A 20,519-nucleotide genomic window follows, 5' to 3' on the forward strand; every position below is an offset into this window, starting at 1 on the left:
GATTGCTTAGAGATATACAGGTTTGTTGGAATATTATAAGTTCGAATAAAATGATATAAAGGTCACAAGAATACCCTGTGTTGATGAGTCAACCTCCACCTCAGGGTTCTTTATTTGAGTGTGAGTAGGTGTTCTTGGCGAGTGAAGTGACTACTGGTTCCAGCAGGCCTGGGGGCAGAGTGACCAGCAGCAGCCCCTCCCTCCCGCACCGGACTTAAATCACCTCGCGCCTCCCGCGTCGCGGGATTGCGCGCGGGACGCGCCTGGCGAAGCCCGGGCCAAGGGCAGGCCTGTCTAAGCCCGTCAAAGACCGCAGGAGACTGGACTGGGCCTCCCCTCTTTCGTTTTATGCTCAGTAAGATTTCAAGATAATGCTAATTTTAGTAATATTGCCATTGACAGATTGAAACCCTTTTTGTCTGCAATTGTTTAGTTATTCATTGAATTGTGGAATTTGAGAGGGGTCCCTTAAATATGGTGTCGAAAACTAACTCGCACTGTGTAGGTGTAGGATCTGGCTTAGTGGGCACTATAGATGCCTTCTTTACAAAGGCAGTTACTGCTCTGGAGAAAGAGATAGCATTAACGGAACAACGTCTATCCCTTGACCCCGTGTTTATGAGAAAGTCATCCTTGGGGAAAATCGCTACTGTACCATCACCTGATCCATTATTGATCCAGAACACCTACACACCATGTTTACAACAAGAACTATCAACTGCATTGGATATAAGTGGTTTTGATGCAAGCCTAGATTCCTTTATTGCCTATCCAACTGTGGAATCAGGTCGGCGGAAGAGTTTTTTGCCATGTAACACCGAGCTAGTACCTGATTGTATCCACCCCGACTTAGTAGAAGGTAACGTTTCTAATTTAAAACGTAAACGTGGTGGAAAGCAGCATAAAGGTGCGCGTAATAAGAAGAGCAAATGTATCTACGCGCCAGGACAAGAGGGTTACATATAGGGATAAAAATTCTACCCAGGATGACAATGCTGATTTTACCCATACAAGCTCAATTGTGGATATAACAAAAAGCCCGCCTGTAACTGGTAGAAATACCGTATGCTCATTGGATAACATCGAGCATTTAGTTAGGTCTTTAATTTTCCCACTGTTAGAACGCACCAGATGGCTAGGTGCTCAGATAGAAACACTGGAGAAAATTACGAGGGAGAATACAGTCTTGCTCAAAAAATTAGGGGATGTTAAAACTGCAACGAATAACCAACTTGTACCACCTAAAAATAGTCCTGGACAAGATATTAATAATCCGTTATCCCAGGAAGGTGCAAAGTTGGCAATTCATAACCCCACGCAGATTGATAATGCCAGTGAAGGTACCAACACAGATAGCCTTAAAACATGTTCAAATAAGGTTTCAGATAATATTGAATCCAACCTGGATAAAACATTGGACACTAAAATCAAAGAACGTAAAAGGAGAATGGATCTTCCACCGGACTCCTACCCCTATGTAATTGTACTTGCAGGGGTTCCGGAGTGGAGCCATAATAGGCATTAAACACCGTCGGAACTAAAAAATAAGGGTATGTATTGGTTAGGGAAAAATAGACCTCTTAAACCTGACTTGCGGGGAGAAATTATTAACGTCCGCAGAGTTAATTGGTTGGGGCCCACAGTCAAAGAAATTAGCGGAGACTGCATTATTGTAAATTTTAGAGACCCAAGAGTTGTGCAATTTATTAATGGTTTCCCAAATTATAATAACCCTGGTGGAATTTTGTCTTTTGACCTGAGTTATTTCTACCCACCAGCCCCCTTTGTTGATGTTGCGAGACAGAGACCATACAAAGTACGTTATGAAGATAGGCCCCCAAACATCGGAAACCAACAAAATGCTCATAGGGGGTTTATGATGTATGGCGGTTCTCTGCCACACAACCCCTTTTATTATCAACAAACAGGGGATCTATTCAATGTTGCAACTTATAACAGATTTGATTCTTTATCAGGTCTGGGGGGGGTGGACTGACCAGCACAGGAACATGTATTTGATACCCGTGTGGTAACCCTCAACCCCGTTCCAACAAAGGATAGTCAGGGAAAGAGGGTTCTGCAAGATGAAGAAGTACAGAACCCGGTTGGTATCGAACCCGTATTCATTGATGGGGTGGATGTTGTACAAACGGGGGCCCAAGATAAGAAAAAGGGATACTCAGATAATAATAATACAGTCAATAATAATCAACTCATACATGATAGGATTGAGGGAAACTGGACCATCATTTTTTGAATATTGCCGGACTCAGGGCCAAGCTAGATAATTTGCTATGGCTTAAATTAACTGAATGCCACGATGTTATTTGTTTACAAGAAACGTGGGCAAAGGATGGGCTTTGCACATATGTTTCTAACCGTTTTATTTGCTAAACCATTGAGGTTTTTTATAATACCACCTATTATCATATTGTTGGCCTACATATGAACAAAAATTCCTGTATCCTGGTTATTAATCTATACAATAATGTTCCCCCGGCAGACACAGCACTAGTATTTAAAAAGCTTAGCTCTGAAATTAACTCTATCCTTTGCAATAAAGGAAAGGAGTTTGTCGCCATATGGGGGGGTGATTTTAATTGCACAATCTGTAATAGAGCCGGAAAAGGAAATTGTGGTCTAACCTTGGATAAGGAATCCACATTAATACATTTTGAACATAATGGAAAGGGCGATGTCCTAAATGAGATTCTTTTTATGAACGATTTAGGGTTTGCAAATACTTTATGTCAACCTGAGGTTTCGTTCTCTGCTACCTTTTGTGGCAGGGGACTTTCATCTGTAATTGACTATGTTTTGATCTCTTCGTGCTTTAGGGGAAGTATCGGGAAATATGAAGTATTAGACATATCTCTCAGTGATCATTTCCCTATTAGGGTGGAAATTATCAACCCTCGTGTCATTCTCGACAGAGTCCCTAGGTTGCAATCTAGAGACATTATTATTAAGTGGTCTAAAATTGTACCCGCCGACTTTCTTTCAAACCTAATCAAGACTTGCCATTCATGTTTTAATACTTGTCTGGACATTGCGTCCAGGGATTTTGAAGTGTTTAATAGTTTCAGAATTATTATAACATGTATTAAGGAAAATTTGTGGGTCAGCTTGAAAAAGCATAATAATAATAAAAGTGGAAAGAAGGGATGGTTTGACCAAGAGTGCACCATGGCACACACTAAACTTAAAATGGCTCTGAAGGGGCATGTTAGAGATAAGACGCAAATCAGGGAACTTCGGAAATCATATAGATTGGCAACTAAGAACAGGAGGGCTAGAATTAAGAGGGAAGCATGGAAGGATTTATTAGATGCTTCTGAGCAAAGATACATGACAGCCTTTTGGAGGGCAGTCAATGCACCCTATTTTAAAGATAACACTAAGGCACGGATTGAGATTGCTATCGATGAGGACGAATGGGTAAGCTATTTTGAGTCCCTTTATAATCCTGTTGCCCCTTCGAGTGAACTGAACAAGCAGGATACGCCCAAGATGACCACAAACTTTAAGAGCTTGAATCTCTCTTTCACTCTGTGTGAGGTACTGAAGGGTGGTAGCTTGAGTCAGGGGTATAAGGCACCGGGTCCAGATGGTGTACCGGTTGATGTTTTTAAAAACAACTTATCATTATGGGCCCCCCTACTAACTAGATTTTTAAATGCTGCCTTTAAATTTGGCCTTCCTAATACCTGGTACGAATCAATAATAGTACCTATCTATAAAAAGGGTGATAGGGCAAGTTGTAAATGCTACCGTCCATAATCCCTACTCCACTCAACTGTCAAAATCGTGGGCAGGGTTATTTTAGATAGGTTGCAGTCATGGGCAGATGAGCACAAAATTATTAGCGACCTGCAATATGGTTTTAGAGAAGGGGTAGGGACTGTAGATCAAGGATTGAACTTATCCATTTTATTGTAAAAGTATACTAAGGCTAAGGGTGGTAGATTGTTTTTAACTTTTGTGGATTTAACTTCCGCTTTCGACTGCGTAAATCACAGTAAACTATGGGTAATTTTAACACGATTGAGAGTTGAGGACAATATTATTAGTTTCTCAACGGAATTGTATAATGGGGCCAGGGCTACAATTAGATATGGTTTAAAAGGTGAATGCACTTTCGACTGCGTAAATCACAGTAAACTATGGGTAATTTTAACACGATTGAGAGTTGAGGACAATATTATTAGTTTCTTAACGGAATTGTATAATGGGGCCAGGGCTACAATTAGATATGGTTTAAAAGGTGAATGCACTAGAATGTTCAATATTACAAGGGAAGTAAGACAAGGTTGTGTCCTTGCCCCGTTCTTATTTCTAATCTATATTAATGAACTTAAGGATATCCTGTTGAGGGACTGCATAGATATGCCTACAGCATCACAACGTCATATCCCGGCATTCATTTATGCCGATGATGCCGTTTTGATGGCAAGGACCCCTATTGCCATGCAAACCATGATTACTTCCTTTTGCACCTTTATGACCAGTTTGGACCTAAAGGTGAATTGCTCTAAAACCTTTTCCATGAATTGTGGCACCAAAACAAAACAGAGGAAAAAAGTTATGTTTATAGACTATAAACCATTAGATTATACCTCCACCTTTCCTTATTTAGGAATTTTGTTTGACTGCTCAGGTCAGTGGAATTCAGCAGTTAAGGTGAGGAATATGTTATTTACTAAGTCTATAATGGCCCTCAAACTTTTTAGCAAAAAGATGGGCAAGAAACCAGTTAACGAGTTACTGCGTATTTATAAATCTAGCTGTGTGGCTGTGGCAACTTATGGTGCGGGAATATGGGGCATCTCAAATGTAACTAGTTTACAGTTGACAGAGAATAGTTTTTTGAAATTTCTCTTAACTACGCCAGAGAGCACCTCCACTTATAATATCCATGCTGAGCTCGGTATGTTATATATTGAGGACATTATTAGAATTCAGCCAGTCCTTTTGTGGTACAGGGTATGGACCGTAAATGAGTGCCATTTGAATCGTCTTATATTGAGGGACGTTCTGAAATTGGAGGGTGTGTACCGAGTGAAATGGCTGAAGTACATTAAAAGTTTCTGTGACCTTATTAACCATCCAGAATTTTATCTTGACCCTGAGTCTATGGTAAAGATCACAAGAAAAGATCTGAAAAGTCTTTGTATTATGTGCCTTGTGAAATTAAGAGAATATACTGAACTGTAAAAAAAACCAGTGATGTCCCATCAATTGACTTTAACCTCGTAAGCTATTCAACCATATTTAACCCTGAGGCTGACGGAACCTGAAAAGTTTCTATTATACGTTTTAGACTTGGGTTTCTTTTTAGGTCTGTGAGTTTTCCCGTTAATAATGACTGGTCAGCTGGAATAAGAAAATGCCCGTGACAACATATCCACCCAATCGGATATTCATATTTTATTTTTCTGTAAATATTATACTTTACCTAGGGAAAGGTGGATTAAGCCAATTTTAATGTACTTGAAACTCAGACAGTGCCGACCTGCTTTTCTGATTATTAGGAAACTCGAAGATATATTTGCGGTGGCATCTGTCTCTGTATTTCTTAGAAATGTTTTTCACCTAAGAAAATCGATTATATTTTAACGATTTGAGCCTATGTGTTTTTAAAATGTATATTTATTTTACATACTTGAAATCGTCTGAAATGTGTAATAATATGTTGTATGTACTTTTATGGTTATCATTGTTTTATAACCGAATAAAGTCTTTTGATTGATTGAGTATGAGTGTCTTATTTTTCCAGTATTTTAAGTAATTTGCCAAGGTTTTCCCAGCTTGATTTCTATTTCAGAGTTGCCCCCCATTTGCAACATCAACTGATTTCTGTGCTCTTTGACTTAAATTTGTTTTATATTCGTATAGTAAGGTACGTAGTTTACATAAGATGTCTGAGCCTTAGTGTGCCTAAGTTGTTTATCCAGAGCCTGACTTTCTGCTTCTAGCCATCTGAGATGTTCAATCAATGATCGATCAATCAGTATTTATAGAGGGTGGCTAATTAACCCTGGGGGTATCCAGGTGCTGAGGACTTCTAGGTCTCTAGTTGAAGAGCAGGGTCTTGAGTCCCTTCCTAAATTCTGCCAGTGTTGGTGCTGTTTGTAGGTGGAGGTCATTCTGGGACCTTGCATGAGGTAGGAGAATTAACATTTTCTGCTGTGGCTGAAGTGGATGTGGGGCATGTGTGCGAGGGTGCTGGAAGCAGAGCACAGTTGTCCTGTAGGCTGGTAGAAGTTCAGGCGATGGTTGAGGTAGGCTGGAACCGGGTCATGGAAGGCTTTGTAACCGAGGGTCAGCATCTTGAACCGGCATCTCTTCTGTATTGGGAGCAAGTGGAGGTTCTTGACGTGATGTGTGATGCGGGTCCTTTTGGGGAGGTTGAGAATGAGTCTGGTGGCTGAATTCTGTATGGTCTGGAGTCTGTTGAGGAGTTGGTGGTGATTCTGGTGTAGAGTGCATTTCAGTAGTCCAACCGACTGCTGATCAGGGCTTGAGTGATTGTCTTCCTGGTGTCGATTGGTATCCATCTGAAGATCTTGCGCAGCATGCGAAGGGGGTGGAAACAGGCGAGGAGGTTGCGTTAACCTGTCGATTCATAGTGAGTTTGTTGTCCAGGATGATACAGAGGTTGCGGGTGTTGTCTGTGGGAGTTGGTGCGGGTCCAAGCCCCAAAGACCACCAAGTGTTGTCACACTGTGAGGTGTTTGTCTGTGTTGAGCTTCGAGCTGTTGGTCCTCATCCCATTGGCGACATTTGTCATGGCATTTTGGAAGTTTGTTCTGGTGTTGGTGGTGTCTTCCGTCAGTGAGAGGATGAGTTGGGTGGCATCCACATAAGAGATGATGTTGAGTACACGGGCTTGGATGACGTTGACCAGTGGAGTCATATAGATTATAGAACAGGTTGGGGTTGAGTGATGATCCTTAGCGTACGCAGCAGATGATGTTCTTGGGATCAGAGGTGAAAGGTGGTAGTCGGAATCAGATGTTCAGAGACAGCTTTGTTTTTTAGTAACAATTATGACTCATATTACCTCTAAGTGTGGCTTTGAGTGCATCCCTTATGATTGGGGATGTGTCATCAGTCTGATTTGGTATAAGAAAGTGGCCAGTAGCCTGTTATTTCTTCGCTATTGCCAGCATCCTCAAGTAGGCCATCAGTTAAGCGCCATTGACGAGGTGCAGGGTAGGGTCATTCAAAGTGAGTTCCAGTGATACACAAGCATGTCTGAAATTACTGTTGGTTCTATTTTTGGAGAGTGGGACAGATGAAGTAAGCAATTACTAACCATTATATAGTCTAGCCTGGAAAAAGAGTGGTATGGAGATGAGTAAAATGTATAATCGCTCCCTACGAGTTATATAGTTGCCATGTGTCAATTAAGTTATTATTACTGCAGCAGATTTTCATTTGTTTATGAGATCTGTTACTTTTTGTGCAGATATTCTGTTAAGGTTGCCATCTATTGGAAGATTTAAGTCTTCTCCTATTATTACCCTTAGATCGTCTGGGAGTTCTTTTATGCGTTTATCAAGGTTCTTCCAAAAGGCCACTGGGTCATCATTTGGCGCATAGACATTAACAATATAAAATTCTAGGTCCCTTTTCTCAACCCTAGGAATGAGCCATCTACCCATGTGTGAGATAACACAGAAATGTCAGATCTTTGGGATTTTAAGGTGAGAACCCCATTCTTTTTCTGCAGTGCTAGGGAGATGCCAATCCATGGGCTATAAAATGTTGCCTCTTGTATGGCTTTTTAAGTGGGTCTCTGGCAGTATAATAATGTCTCCCTTCCGTTTGTTATAATAATCTGCAATCGTTCTTTGTTTAACTGGGTCATGAAGACCCTTTGTGTTCAGGGACAGTATTTTAAGTGGTAGAGACATTATGTTGGTTTGGATTTTCATGATGTGGTAAAAATACGTCAAGGGTAAGTGTGGATAGGGAGCACCCTCATGTGTGAGTAGAGTAACCTCATGTGTGGATGCTTAATTATGGTAGGGATGATAACCCATTGGGCTGTGTGCCCTGTTGTGCCACTGACACTGTAGAGAGAATAGGGGTTGTATTGTGGAGGGCCTCTCGGGTAGCTTAAAGCAGGAGTAAGAGCAAAGAGAAGGAATAGGGGTAGAACAGTGATAGAGGTAGAGATAGAGACAGGAATCCAAATCAACAAAAAGCCATCCTTCTTAAACCAATGGATGTCTTTAAGTCTTGACTGCATGCATTTACTCACTCACTCACTCGCTCATTTACACATACTCACACAGTACCTTATTGATCACTATCTTGTGCTGCCATGCCATGAACTGCAGCTTACCTTACTTCCTGATTTTCAGAATTGAACACAAATATTGACAGATACAAAAATAATAATATTAGAAGTAAGAGATGAAAGGGAAAAATAAGCTCAACAAACCTTTAAGTATAACAATATTAAAAGGAAACTACTAAGACTAAATAATGAGAATGAATATATTCACCAGATTTTGAATACGTGACTTGAAAAACATCAGTATCTCGGATCTCATCTTCAAACATTGCGTCAATGGTTTGTGGTGTACCGATATTCTTCAACAATTTGTATCCTCTGTGTTCCATTAAGTCTGAGCTTGATGTATCAGTTGTCTCTGTCATGATGGAAGATCCTGTAACAAAAGCATTATAACCCAAATTGAAGAGTATGGTGAATATTGCTATAATGTTGATGCAAAACATATTGGTTTCTTGGCAGAGCACTTTCTGTCCTATGAATTTATCTCGACCTATAGCTGAGTTTTATTTTATAGTCAATTAAAAACATTACAATATCTAAAAATAAAAGGGATTGCTTCCAATTTTTTGAATCCCCAGCATTCAAAGGACAACTTATTCACTGTCCACATTCATACCAACAGTTCAGAACCTATTCATTATATAAATGGAATTACACATATCATATTGCTGTTATCTTTCAAACACAATTCCAAAGCATCGACCACAGACTTATCTCTGTATGGTACGAACCAAGTTCTTGAATGCAATTAAAAAATTGGTTGTTGGGGCAACAGTCACAATCCCTGTCAGGGTGAACCTCAAAAGCCACTAAATAAACTTGTGCCTAATCCTCTGGTAGCATGGCACAAAAGCAGTCAGGCTTAACTTAGAGCTAATATGTAAAGTATTTATGCAGCACACAAACAGTAATAAAGTGAAAAAACAATGCAAGAACAATCCCACACCAATGTAGAAAAAAAGAGTACATTTAAATACATTATTTGACACTAAAATGACAAAAATCCAACCATTAGAACCAGACATATGCAGTTTTAAATATTTATGTGAAAATAGATACAGAAATCGACAACTTTGGTTACCAGGTCGTGCCCGACCGGACCAAGGTCACAAGCTCAGGCTGACCGTAATGGAACATGGGCCAGATACAGAGACCCAGTTAGGCCCACTGAGCAAAGTACCTTAAATCCTGATTTGCTGAGCATTGCTAGATCCCGCATCAAGGATGCGTCGCGCAGAAGTGGTTCTGAGGATTCTGAAATGCAGAGTCCTGCATCATCGGCGAGGATGTCACTGATGAGGGGCTTCCAATGCAAAAGCCTGCATAGAGGATGTGTCATGCAGCGGCAATTCAGAGGAGGCTGTTGGCTACGATGCATAGCCCTGCTTTGGGATGCGTTGCGCAGGAACAGTTCCAATGTGACTGCATGGAGTTACATTGAGCTGTCAGTTCTGCTCACAGGACCACACCTTGGCTGGCAGAGCACCTTCAGACCCACCTCCAAGGGTCCAGGACTGGAGTGGCACCACTTTGGGGGTAGGAGTCACAACTGATAGAGTCCAGCTGCTGAGTTCAAGGTGCCTGGAGGCTTCCAGTACATGAGGCTCTGATCAGGAGGCCAACCACCTAGCACTTGGAGTCACTCTGGTGGTCTCAGGCTCAAGATGAAGGTCCAGTCCATCTAACCAAGGCAGCAGAGCAGCAGGGCTGAAGGGTAACAGGGTAGCAGTTCTTCTTGCAGAGCAACACAACATTCCTTCTGAGTAGTCATCCACAGGTCCAGAGGTGTACTGAAGAGTGGGTATGAGGGTCATGGTGCTTCTTTTGAAGTAAGAAAAGGTTCTAGAGAATTCCCTATGAAGTGCTTGAAGTTTCTTGACTCCCTGGCTCCAAGCTAATTGCATGAACAATGCAGGGGTGACAAGTCTGTGTTGCAAAGGCTGAGCACAGCCTTTCAAGTTTCAAGTGGCCTGTGCTCAGCTCCCCCCCACCCTGCCAGTTGATGGCCATTCAGGCACACCTAATCCCTCTATTGTGTGGCTGTCTTGGAGGAATAAACAAAGTCTGACTGCCAACTATACCCACTTATGTGACCCAGGAGCAGGCTGCAGGCATCAAATGGTTAGGGCAGAAAAATGCCAACTTTCCTAGAAGTGGCATTTTCAAAATTGTAACTTAAAATTTGATTTGACCATTAAAGCGTATTTTTAATTTCAATTTCTCAAACACCAAAAATGAAATGCCCACCTGTTCCCAATCGAGGGTTAGCACTCATTAAATGTAATAAGGCAACCCAGTCTTATCCTATGAGAGAGGTAGGCCTCACAGTAGTGAAAAATACATTTAGGAGGTTTTCTCTACCAGGACATGCAAAACTTAAAAGCACATGTCCAACCTTTTACTTACAATGCATCCTACCCTATGGGCTCCCTAGTGCTACCTAGGGCCTACCTTAGAGATGGTTTATATGTAATTTAAAGGGATGTTTAAGGCTTGGTGAGGGGGTTAAATTGCCAAGTTGAATTGGCAGTTTAAAACTGCATTAAGGCTGCAAGGGCAGGCCTTGGACATGTTTTAAGGGGCTACTTAAGTGGGTGACACAATAGGTGCCACATGCCCACTAGTAGCATTTAATGTACAGGCCTTGGGTATATGGTATACCACTCTACAAGAGACTTACAAGTAAATTAAATATGCCAATCTGTGTAAGCCAATTTTACAATATGTTAGGGTGTGAGCACAAGCACGTCAGTACTGGTTATCAGTGGTAAGGTGCACAGGTTTCTAGGGCCAACAAAAATGAATTTCAGCAAAACGTGTAGGGCAAAGGCAAAACATTTGGGAGAAGACCACCCTACGTCCGACAGGTCTAAAAGCAGTCCTTCACAAAATAAACAGACATGTTCAAAGCCAATAAGTACAGGGCTATGACATATTTTGTCCGGAACCAACTAAGAAAGAAAATCCCCAAAGGAGATAACATCTTGGGCAACTACCAAAGCAAGGTTTAGAGTAGGGACCCTCTTCTGAATTGGCAGAGTTCAACTGTATCCTCAAAGAAGAGGGTTATGAAAAGGATTTAAAAGGTGAACTTTGCATTTTGAGTGGTAAACTGAAAAGACAGATCCATCATACTTTTGACTAAGTACCATTATTTTTGTTACATCCCTAAAAAAAGATTATGCACCCAAGACTTTACGCTGTGAACAAAAAAATCTGTATATTGAACAACATGTAATATTATGACAGAAAAGCTAAACACCGAACCCACAGTGGTGGCAGGAGTGTAAGTGAATAGCACTCTACACTATGATAGTCACTCTTAACAGGTGGACAAGGGTTTAACTAGACTTCCTTTCATGACTATCTCCTGATGAAGAATCTGGTTGTAGCTCTGATCACCATTTCACCTGCGTAGTGAGCCTTTTATCTTTTCACATTGGGTCCCTATCTTTTTCCCTTTCTTGTATCCCTACATTTATTCAAGTCCGCCCAGGAGGGTTTCCTCCCCCTCCGGAATCCAGAACACTATGCTACCAGATGAGTAAAACACAGAGGGTCAGATTTACAAGCCCCTTGCGTCATTTTTGTACCTGCGTTGCGTCACTTTTTTTCCAACGCAAAAAAGTCTTGTATAAGTGAGGCAGTGAAATCTACTAGATTTCACTGCGCCACTTTTAGGACGCCACTGCGTCAAATTCTTACGCCTGCTTGAAGCAGGTGTACGGAGTGACGCAGCACAATGAGGATAGGCCTTCCCCTGCGTTGCTGGAGTTGCGCAGTGCTTGCGACACGACTCCAGCAAGCCTGACTTTTGCGTCAACAAATGCGTCAGAATTTCTGAAGAATCTGTCAATCCTTGCGCCATGGTGCGCCGTATTGTAAATACGGTGCATCAGGGTGGCGCAGGGAAAGTGACGCATCTTGACCGATGCGTTACTGTCTTGTAAATCTGCCTCTGAATCGGCACTGGATTATATTAGATATGATTTTAACATTTGGATAATATGAATTTGTGACCCAGGCAATTCCTGTTCTGTTCGGAATTTTCCCTGGAATTCTTTCTTGTACTTTGTGCTCTATTCTCATGTCTGACCTTAACTCTGTTTTGGGCCTCTTTCATCTGGAGTCCTCCATGCAATTGGGTTTTCTCCTTGTGATGACGTCAGGCCTGCATGTGTGCTTCTTCTCTCACCCAATTGATTCCTTATTTAATATTGTTACTATATAACTACGTTTGTCTTTACATGCACTCTTGTGTCCTATGACTTGAACCCTACAGGTTCTTCTGTAATCACTCTTCGTTTTCTATTCTCTAGAGGACCCTCTTTCTTTGTCTCCCTTCTCACACGTATGGATTTACAATACCTCTTCCATGTTCTTTGTCTTCTTTGATATTTGGCTACGTTTCATTTCATTTTATCTATATTTATGACTTTATTTTTCCTGTTTTTTTACTATTGTGGTTTTATATATTTATATTTTCATGCACTATGCACAACCTCCTTATGCTTTCCGTTTTTTCGTTTGGTGCCCTTGTTTTGACTGATTCCTAGTAACTGCACCATGGATTTGTGACCGTTCCCTCTCCATAAACGCCATCGCATGCTGGTTTCCATTTATTCCATCAGCCACCTCATCTGGTTTTATGGTGCTGCCATCCACGACCGGTAATGCATGCATTCATGCTTGATTAAGTAACCTATTTCACTATGTAAACTTGCAATGTAAGCCCTCAAGGTGTGTGCTCTAGTTACTTTTCATAAACCACGTTTGCTCCGACATTTTCTTTGTTTCTAACTGGCTCACCCCGCCTATGTCCACCAGGCTTCCTTGCCACTGCAACCTTATCTACCTTTTATTATCATACTGTAAACATGATTCTTGGACGTACTTTTGACATACGCCTCTCTGAATTTCAGCCTTTGTGACCTAACCTTCTACGCGGGTGTAAGCCACTTACGTTCATATTTATAATTTTACTTTATTTGCTGTTTTATTGCGAGCTACTCTTGGGCTCTTATGCCTTTGTACTTGGATTTAAAGAACATACCTTTAGCTACTCATAGATTTTATTTTTCTTTGGCCTGTTACGTCATGAATAACATTAATGTTATGTAAAAGGATATATCTCTGATGGTTCCTCTGCCTTTGTGATGTGAATTTACATATGATGATTGCCATGATACGTGCTGATTTTTGAAAGCACAGCCTTCTGTTTAACAGTATATTGTTATAAGCATGTATAATTGGGTGTCTCTCTCCCCTGATCTGCCAATGAACCTGTTACAACTTAGACAACTCTTGGAAGTTAGACACTATTGTTTTGATTAACGTTGTGTAATATGAGGACTTTATTGAAGTCTGTCTTCTATCACATTTTAATTTTTCAATCCTCCTTCTTTCTTCTGTCTTCTTTTTTTATATCTACTTTGGTTTCCTCTTCTTGTCAACATGTGCTCTCACTTTTTTCACTGGTTGATTTATATTTCTTTACATTTTGTGCATTTACTGCACTTGGGGTCACCGACCATGGATGATGGTTGTTTTATTTTTGATGTTTGTATCACCTGTGCTCATGGGTCTTTTCACATATCAGCCCTGAAAAAGCCCACGGCCAACCGGCCACCGGGCGAAACACGTGTTGGCTTCTGTTGTGGCTGCTATTTTTGTTTCATACATTACCACAGATTTAATAAACGACTAAGAAAGGGCAACCTCTGGGTTATGAGACAAAATTGTTGGAAATCTAAACAAAATATATGGGGTAGAAACCTCCAACTTCAACTCAGGCCTTTTTAATAGGCTAAGGTATCCAAACAACATCACTTCCTGTTTAAAAAGTCACAAACCAGCAAATTACATTTTATCAGAAACCAAAATACATCAGAAGGCACATGCTGACTCTAGTCTAACAAAACAACTAGTTAATGTCCCATCACCAGTACTTGTTGGGAACATAAATGGTACAATGCAAAGATTCATGAAATGCCATGGGTTTGAGGCCACCCAAGACAAGCAAGGACAAACTATGAAAAATGCATGAAAGCTAATAGTTGAAGGGAGCTGACCCAAAGACTTCTCTCTCTCTCTCTCTCCCTCTGTATCTAATTTGTGGGTTTTTGAAGAACTGATGACATGACATTTTCCAGATGGCTACAGCTGCCCATCACCAGACTGCAAAACAGGTTGTATTGATAGCTCCAGTCTGCAGTTACCATTACCTTCAGTAGGGGTAATAGCTAATATCTGAATGTCATATACTCATATCTTGACTTTAAACCTTTGCTTCTAATCAAGCAGCTTTGATCTGAGATGATAGTACTGAATTAGTTTGATTGATTGTGCAATGATTTTCAAAAGAAGGAATAACCTGAAAGAAGTATTGGGAAAACCAATAGGTCTGGTCTATTTCAAGTGGATGCGTGGTTTGCTGCATTTTGCTGTATTTTGCTGTGAGGGTTTGTACTTGTCAAATATGTGGATACACAAATAGTGCTTACATTTAGACAATACAGCACCACACATACTCACAGAAAAAGCACATACTTGCACACATGCAATCAGACAAAACATATGGGCATATGCAGCAACAGGTGGAGGCTACAACTGAGGTTAATTTGATATGACAATTTGAGACCATAAAGAGCAGACTATCTTCCTGACACACAGTACTAAGGGGTACAGACACTAGACTAGAGAGCCATCTCTTTTGGGATACTCCAGCGTGCTTCTATCTTCTGAACTCACAAGTTAAAACAATTTACAAGTTATGCAGGTATTGAAGGGGCCCCACCTGAATCTCATGTCATCAAGCCTCGCAATTCTGCTTCTTTCACAACAGAACCAACCTCCATGTAGCATAGAATGCACAGGGCTGATTCTGAGATATGATGTAAGCATGTGGATGCCTAAGCTGTGACATGAGGATCGCAAAGTTTCACATGACTGAGCAGGTGAATGTATAGAGAGGTTGAGATCTACCGTGAGGTATGCGCCTGGTGTTGTGTGAGAGGGAAGTTCTAAAAGACTAATGGCAAATGAATGAGGCCAGGTGCGTAAGTGAGTATTTGGTCGAGTACAACTGCTGTATTGTGATGAGCTCTGGAGTTTTGTGGTGTGGCAAGTGAATGAATGGTGAGCTATGTTCTGAGTATCAGTAGTTTTGTAGGAATGAATAGAAAACAAAATTCAATGAATGATATTGTTAGTTCTTAATCAGTTAATGCGGGTAACAAAGTGGCACCATTGAGTGAGTGGTGTCCTGAGTAAACAAGCATTCAGGCAGTTGTGTGTGTTAAGTATATTGTTGAGTGGTTTAGGTTGTGTTCAGTGATGGCTGATTTAGTATCAGTTATGGTGTAATGTGTTGAAAAGTATGGTGGTGACTGTATGTGGAGAGTTGCTAAAGCAGGAGCTGTTGAGAATCAATATTGATGAATGTTGTAAGTGAGCAGTAAGTAGCGTTAGGTGCATAAGCTATATTGTAAGTAGTCTTGGCTATGTGGTGTCAGTAGCTAATCAAGAACGGAAAGGTGGGTAACAATGCCTGGCTGTGACTGTTTCTCTTCGGAAACCTTTACCTCATCCCATGTATCGCTAACGGCCAACATTACGCTGAAATTGGTCACTTTTGTTTACTCGTTCCTGTATTCCCCATTAAAAGTACAAGCATTCATAGCACAATAACGTGCAATTTCATCTGCATAATTGTTTCCGGCAGTGACATAATCTGGTCCCCTAGAGTGTGCAGAGCATTTGACAAATGAAACTTCCTTTGGCAACTGCAAAGCTTCCAAAAATGTTCTCACAATTTCCCCATTTCTGATTGAAGACCCAGACGAGGTCATGAAAGCCCTTTGATCCCACAACTGTCTGAAGTCATGAAGCACTCCAAACCCATTTTGAAAGTCAGTGTATATTGTCACTCTGAGGTTATCAGAAACACAACATGCACGGGTCAGAGCAACAAGTTCAACCACTTGCGCAGAGTATACTCCTTGTAACCAAGCAGCTTACACCACTCCAGAAACGATACAGACAGAAAGGGCTGCCCTCAGATTTCCTTCATTGTCCTTTAAACATGAGCCATCAACAAATATAACATAATCAGAATTGGGCAGTGGCTCATCAATAATGACAGGACGAGGTTTGGTACACTGTTCAGTGACATCGAGACAGTCGTGGTCTTTACTTTCCTTCCCCTCTGAATTTGGAACAGGTAACAAGGTAGCAGGGTTTAATACTGAACAGTGTTTCAACGTAAAGTTGTCAGCAGACAAAATCACCTGTTTATGGATGGCCCATCATGATGCTCTCACACCTTTCAGTGTCATTTGAGTCATTTGGGCAATGCTGAAGTTACAGGATCCAGTGTAGCGAAGAAATAGGCCTCTGGTCTACAGGCACTTCCATGCAACTGAGTGAGGACAGAGAGTGTGCAACCCTCCCGTTCATGGCAGAATTGCAAAAATGCTTTCAGGAAATCCTAAGGTTGGCGCATGGCACAGGTTCTCTCCCAGCTTCAGGAAAGCAAGCAAGCAACTGTTATTCCATGGTACCGGATCGGACACATCCTTATGTGTCAATGTCTGCAAAGGATTGGCCTTCAAAGAAAAAATTGGGATCCACTGTCAACAGTAGCCCACCATTCCTGGAAACATCCTGACCTCCTTCTGAGTGCATGGAGGGTTCATTTGCATAACCGCCGATACCCATTCTGGGACACCTTCCTCTTGCCCTTCTGAATTCAATGTCCCAAAGAATTTTACCTCATGCAGACAATGCTGCGTTTTTCTCGGGGACACTTCATGTCCATTGTCATCCAGGTGATTTAACAATGCAATGGTATCATCTCTGAAAGCCTCTCTTGTGTTGGAAGTAATCAAAATATCATTGATGTACTGGAGCAGCACCGAGTTGTGAGGTAAGACGAGGGACTCGAGGTTCTTCTTCAAAATCTGATTAGATAGATAGGCTTTCAGTGTACCCTTGTGGAATATGAGACCATGTCAAGACACGGTTTCCCAGCCAGAAGGCAAATGAAAATTGGCTCTCCTCATGTAGTGGGATTGACAAGAAAGCTTGGCAGATGGTTGTATGTTAGAACAACGAGTTCCTCAACAACGACTCCCTAAACAACAAGGTCTCGAGTATGACCGCGTCTCAACCACATATTTTTAACCACGCATTTCTTTACCACAAAGGTTTGTGGTAAAGGAATGCATGGTTAACTCACCCCCTAAAAACTAGACCAGACCCCTCCCACACCCTAAAAATGATCCCATCCCCCCAACTCCCAGCCCCTAAAAACTTACACCAACCCCCCAACCCTTTTAGTATCTACCCTGAACCCCTCCCACCCCCTAAAACCTAACTCAAACCCCACCACCAATTAAAAACTATCACAAACCCCTCCCATCACCTAAAAACGAACGCAACACCCCAGCCCCTAAAAATTATCACAAACTCCCGCCCCCTAAAAACTAACACAAACCCCCACCTCCTAAAAACTAACTTGAACCCCTGCAACACCCTAAAAACGAACTCAAACCCCTCCCACCCGTAAAAACTAACACAAACCCACACCCCTAAAAACGAACACAAACTCCTCCACCCCCACAAACCCTCCCACCTTCAAATCCTAACACAAACCCCCCTCCACCCCAAACCCCTCTTACCTGTTCCTGTAAGACGCTCCTATGAACTCTGCCCTGCACAAACACGAGACCGACTTAGCCTTAACGACGCACATGCAAGTCGTTAGGCTTGCGTGACTTCAGAACTCATTGTTCCGGAGTCATTGTTGAGCATGTGCCCCTTGGCAGAGATCAATAACTGTAAACCACTCAGCTTCACATCAGATTGGAAATGGAATAACTGATGGCTTCAATACCGCAGGACAACAAGGAACAACAATGTTATTAATCCTTTGGAGATCCTGAACAATGCAGTACTTGCCGCTTCTGCAACCCCATAATAAGAGAATTACATGGACTCTCTAGGATCTCTTTCAGGATGCCCTGTTCAATCATGGAGTTGATCACAGGTGTAATATCTGTCACAGTTTCAGGTGATCAAATTATACTGTGGGGTTCTCGGAAATTCAGCATTTGGCTTAACCTGTATGCGAACAGGTCCAACTCCTTTGATGAGTCCTATCTTCTTACCTGTGAAGTCCCACACCACCGCTGGGACAGGGTCTCTAAGGTCTATGGGCATATCTTGCACGGTCAACAGAGGAAACATGGTGGGACACAAATTCTGACTCGACAACTTGAAAGCGATGTCTTCATCATTTGTTGACAATTCTATTCCCTTCAGTGTGCAGTATATGGTACAATTCAATTTACACAGCAAGTCACGACCCACTAGACATATAGGACCCAAGTTACACACCACAAACTGGTGTCGATCGTCAAAGGACCCAATCTTCATAGGTATCTCTTCAGTTAAAAGGTTGGACATCCTTTTATTCGCGGGTAGCACTTGTATCAATTGGGAATGTTATTGGATGACCATCAGCATCAATGTATGGTCCTCTCTGGTCTACCTCCAAGACTCCCCCAGTGTACAGTCTTCCCCCCTCAGACACCGTCATAAGGACATGTCCAACCCAAAGTCATCAACAGATTCCATTCAAGGCATCTGACGGTATGTTTGATTTTCCTGCGATATCATTGGGGGTTGAGGAACTGGCATTACATGACCCTGGGACCCCCATGTTTTGTGACTAGGCCTAGTCATGGTCTGTATTTGGGCCACATCATTCGATCCCTGCTCTTGGTTTACAGGGTTGAGGCGACATTCACGCTTCCAATGCTCTACCTTATTACAAAAATGATACATTGTGGACTTCTTCAACGTCGCCACATCTATTCCCATCTTTGGGTCTATAGGGCCCCCCTCTACCTCTTCCTGCTACCCCTCCAATTGTTTGCGTCTGAACTCGAATGTTTCCAGGAGGTGCCTGTCCTTCATTTTGAGTACTCTGCATCTGCACTAACATCAGCTTTTCCTAAAGTAATTTATGCTTATAGTCAACCTCATCACTACAATACCTGGCATAGTGCAGAATTTCATCCAAAGTCGTATTTTGCCAGCAGATCAAGGGCTGTTGTATCATGAGGCTAATCTCAGGTCTCAAGCCTTTTATGAACTTGGACACAAATTGTCCCATATCCTTGGGGTCAAGGGTGTTTAATCCACTGTACTGTTTGAAAGCCTTTAACAGTCTTTCATAATATTCACAAACAGATTCTTCAGGCTCCTGAGTTGTTCGGTCAATCTTAACCTAATCAATATCCTGTGGGGCTTTTTTGGATTGCAACCACATGATCACCTGACTATATTTCTTCATTACCATCGGCGACGTGCCATTAGTCGCTGGGTCCCTCTCTGGTTCCTTCTCTGGCCACTATCTGACTATCTTGCATGCCGACCACAAATCACAGGGACCACAATCTCAAACAATGTATTCAAATCAATCCTCAACACCTTTGATATCTTCACAAACCGATCAACTTGTTTATACCATTCAGCTGGTTTTTCCCTCAACTTTGGAAACTCATTTTTGAAGGCAGCAAGATCACCTCACCTCCAAGGTACATGCACATAACCCCCACTAGGCACTTCCCATACTGGTATGCCTTTACTCCTGTGTTCCTACCCCCCGCAGAGAAGGCGACTCCCCGGACACCTTCTTTTCATTTCTTCTCTTTGATCACCTCTCTACCCATTTGTCCAACATACTCCATGCTCTCATCCCAATTATCAATTCCCGAATGTGTGTTTTCAAGCCAGGCACTCTCTTTTCCTCTGTTGCCTGATCACTGTAGGTAAGCCTGTGATTCCTCTGCAACATCTTTGTTCGGGTCACATCAAATCCACATCATACTTCTGAGCCAATTCAGTCAAATTCTCATCTGCCTGTCTTGTCCTCCTAGTTCATATGTCTCTACTCGATCAAGAGCCAGGTTTCCATTAATTGTCTCATCCAATTCAGCTCTCACCCTAACTTCATCTACCAGTTTTGCCTTCAATGCAGACTTTATAGTAGCCTGACTTGATTGTGTGTTTGGAGTCTCCTTGATGTTACTGTAATCTCTAAGCCGCAACTCTAGATCTCAGACATCAAAGATGTGGTGACTGCAGATGTTCCCTGTCATGCCCCCTTTTCCCAAGGTGTGCCACTCTGTATGCTAGGAAGAGT

The 20,519-nt window shown here is 41.9% G+C and overlaps 1 protein-coding gene across 10 annotated transcripts in view; it reads right to left on the bottom strand.

Moving 5' to 3' along the window:
* Window positions 1–20,519, bottom strand: part of LOC146817850 (amine sulfotransferase-like) — a 600,799-nt gene that overhangs the window by 365,184 nt on the left and 215,096 nt on the right. For all 10 annotated transcript variants that reach the window (XM_085611324.1, XM_085611327.1, XM_085611325.1 and 7 more), the window contains one exon: window positions 8,517–8,681. In XM_085611324.1, coding sequence (XP_085467450.1) covers window positions 8,517–8,670 — 154 coding nt within the window. In that variant the 5' untranslated portion in view covers window positions 8,671–8,681. The remainder of the gene's footprint in view (window positions 1–8,516; window positions 8,682–20,519) is intronic.

Source organism: Triturus cristatus, chromosome 6 (genome assembly GCF_964204655.1).
Source record: "Triturus cristatus chromosome 6, aTriCri1.1, whole genome shotgun sequence".
Lineage (NCBI taxonomy): Eukaryota > Metazoa > Chordata > Amphibia > Caudata > Salamandridae > Triturus > Triturus cristatus.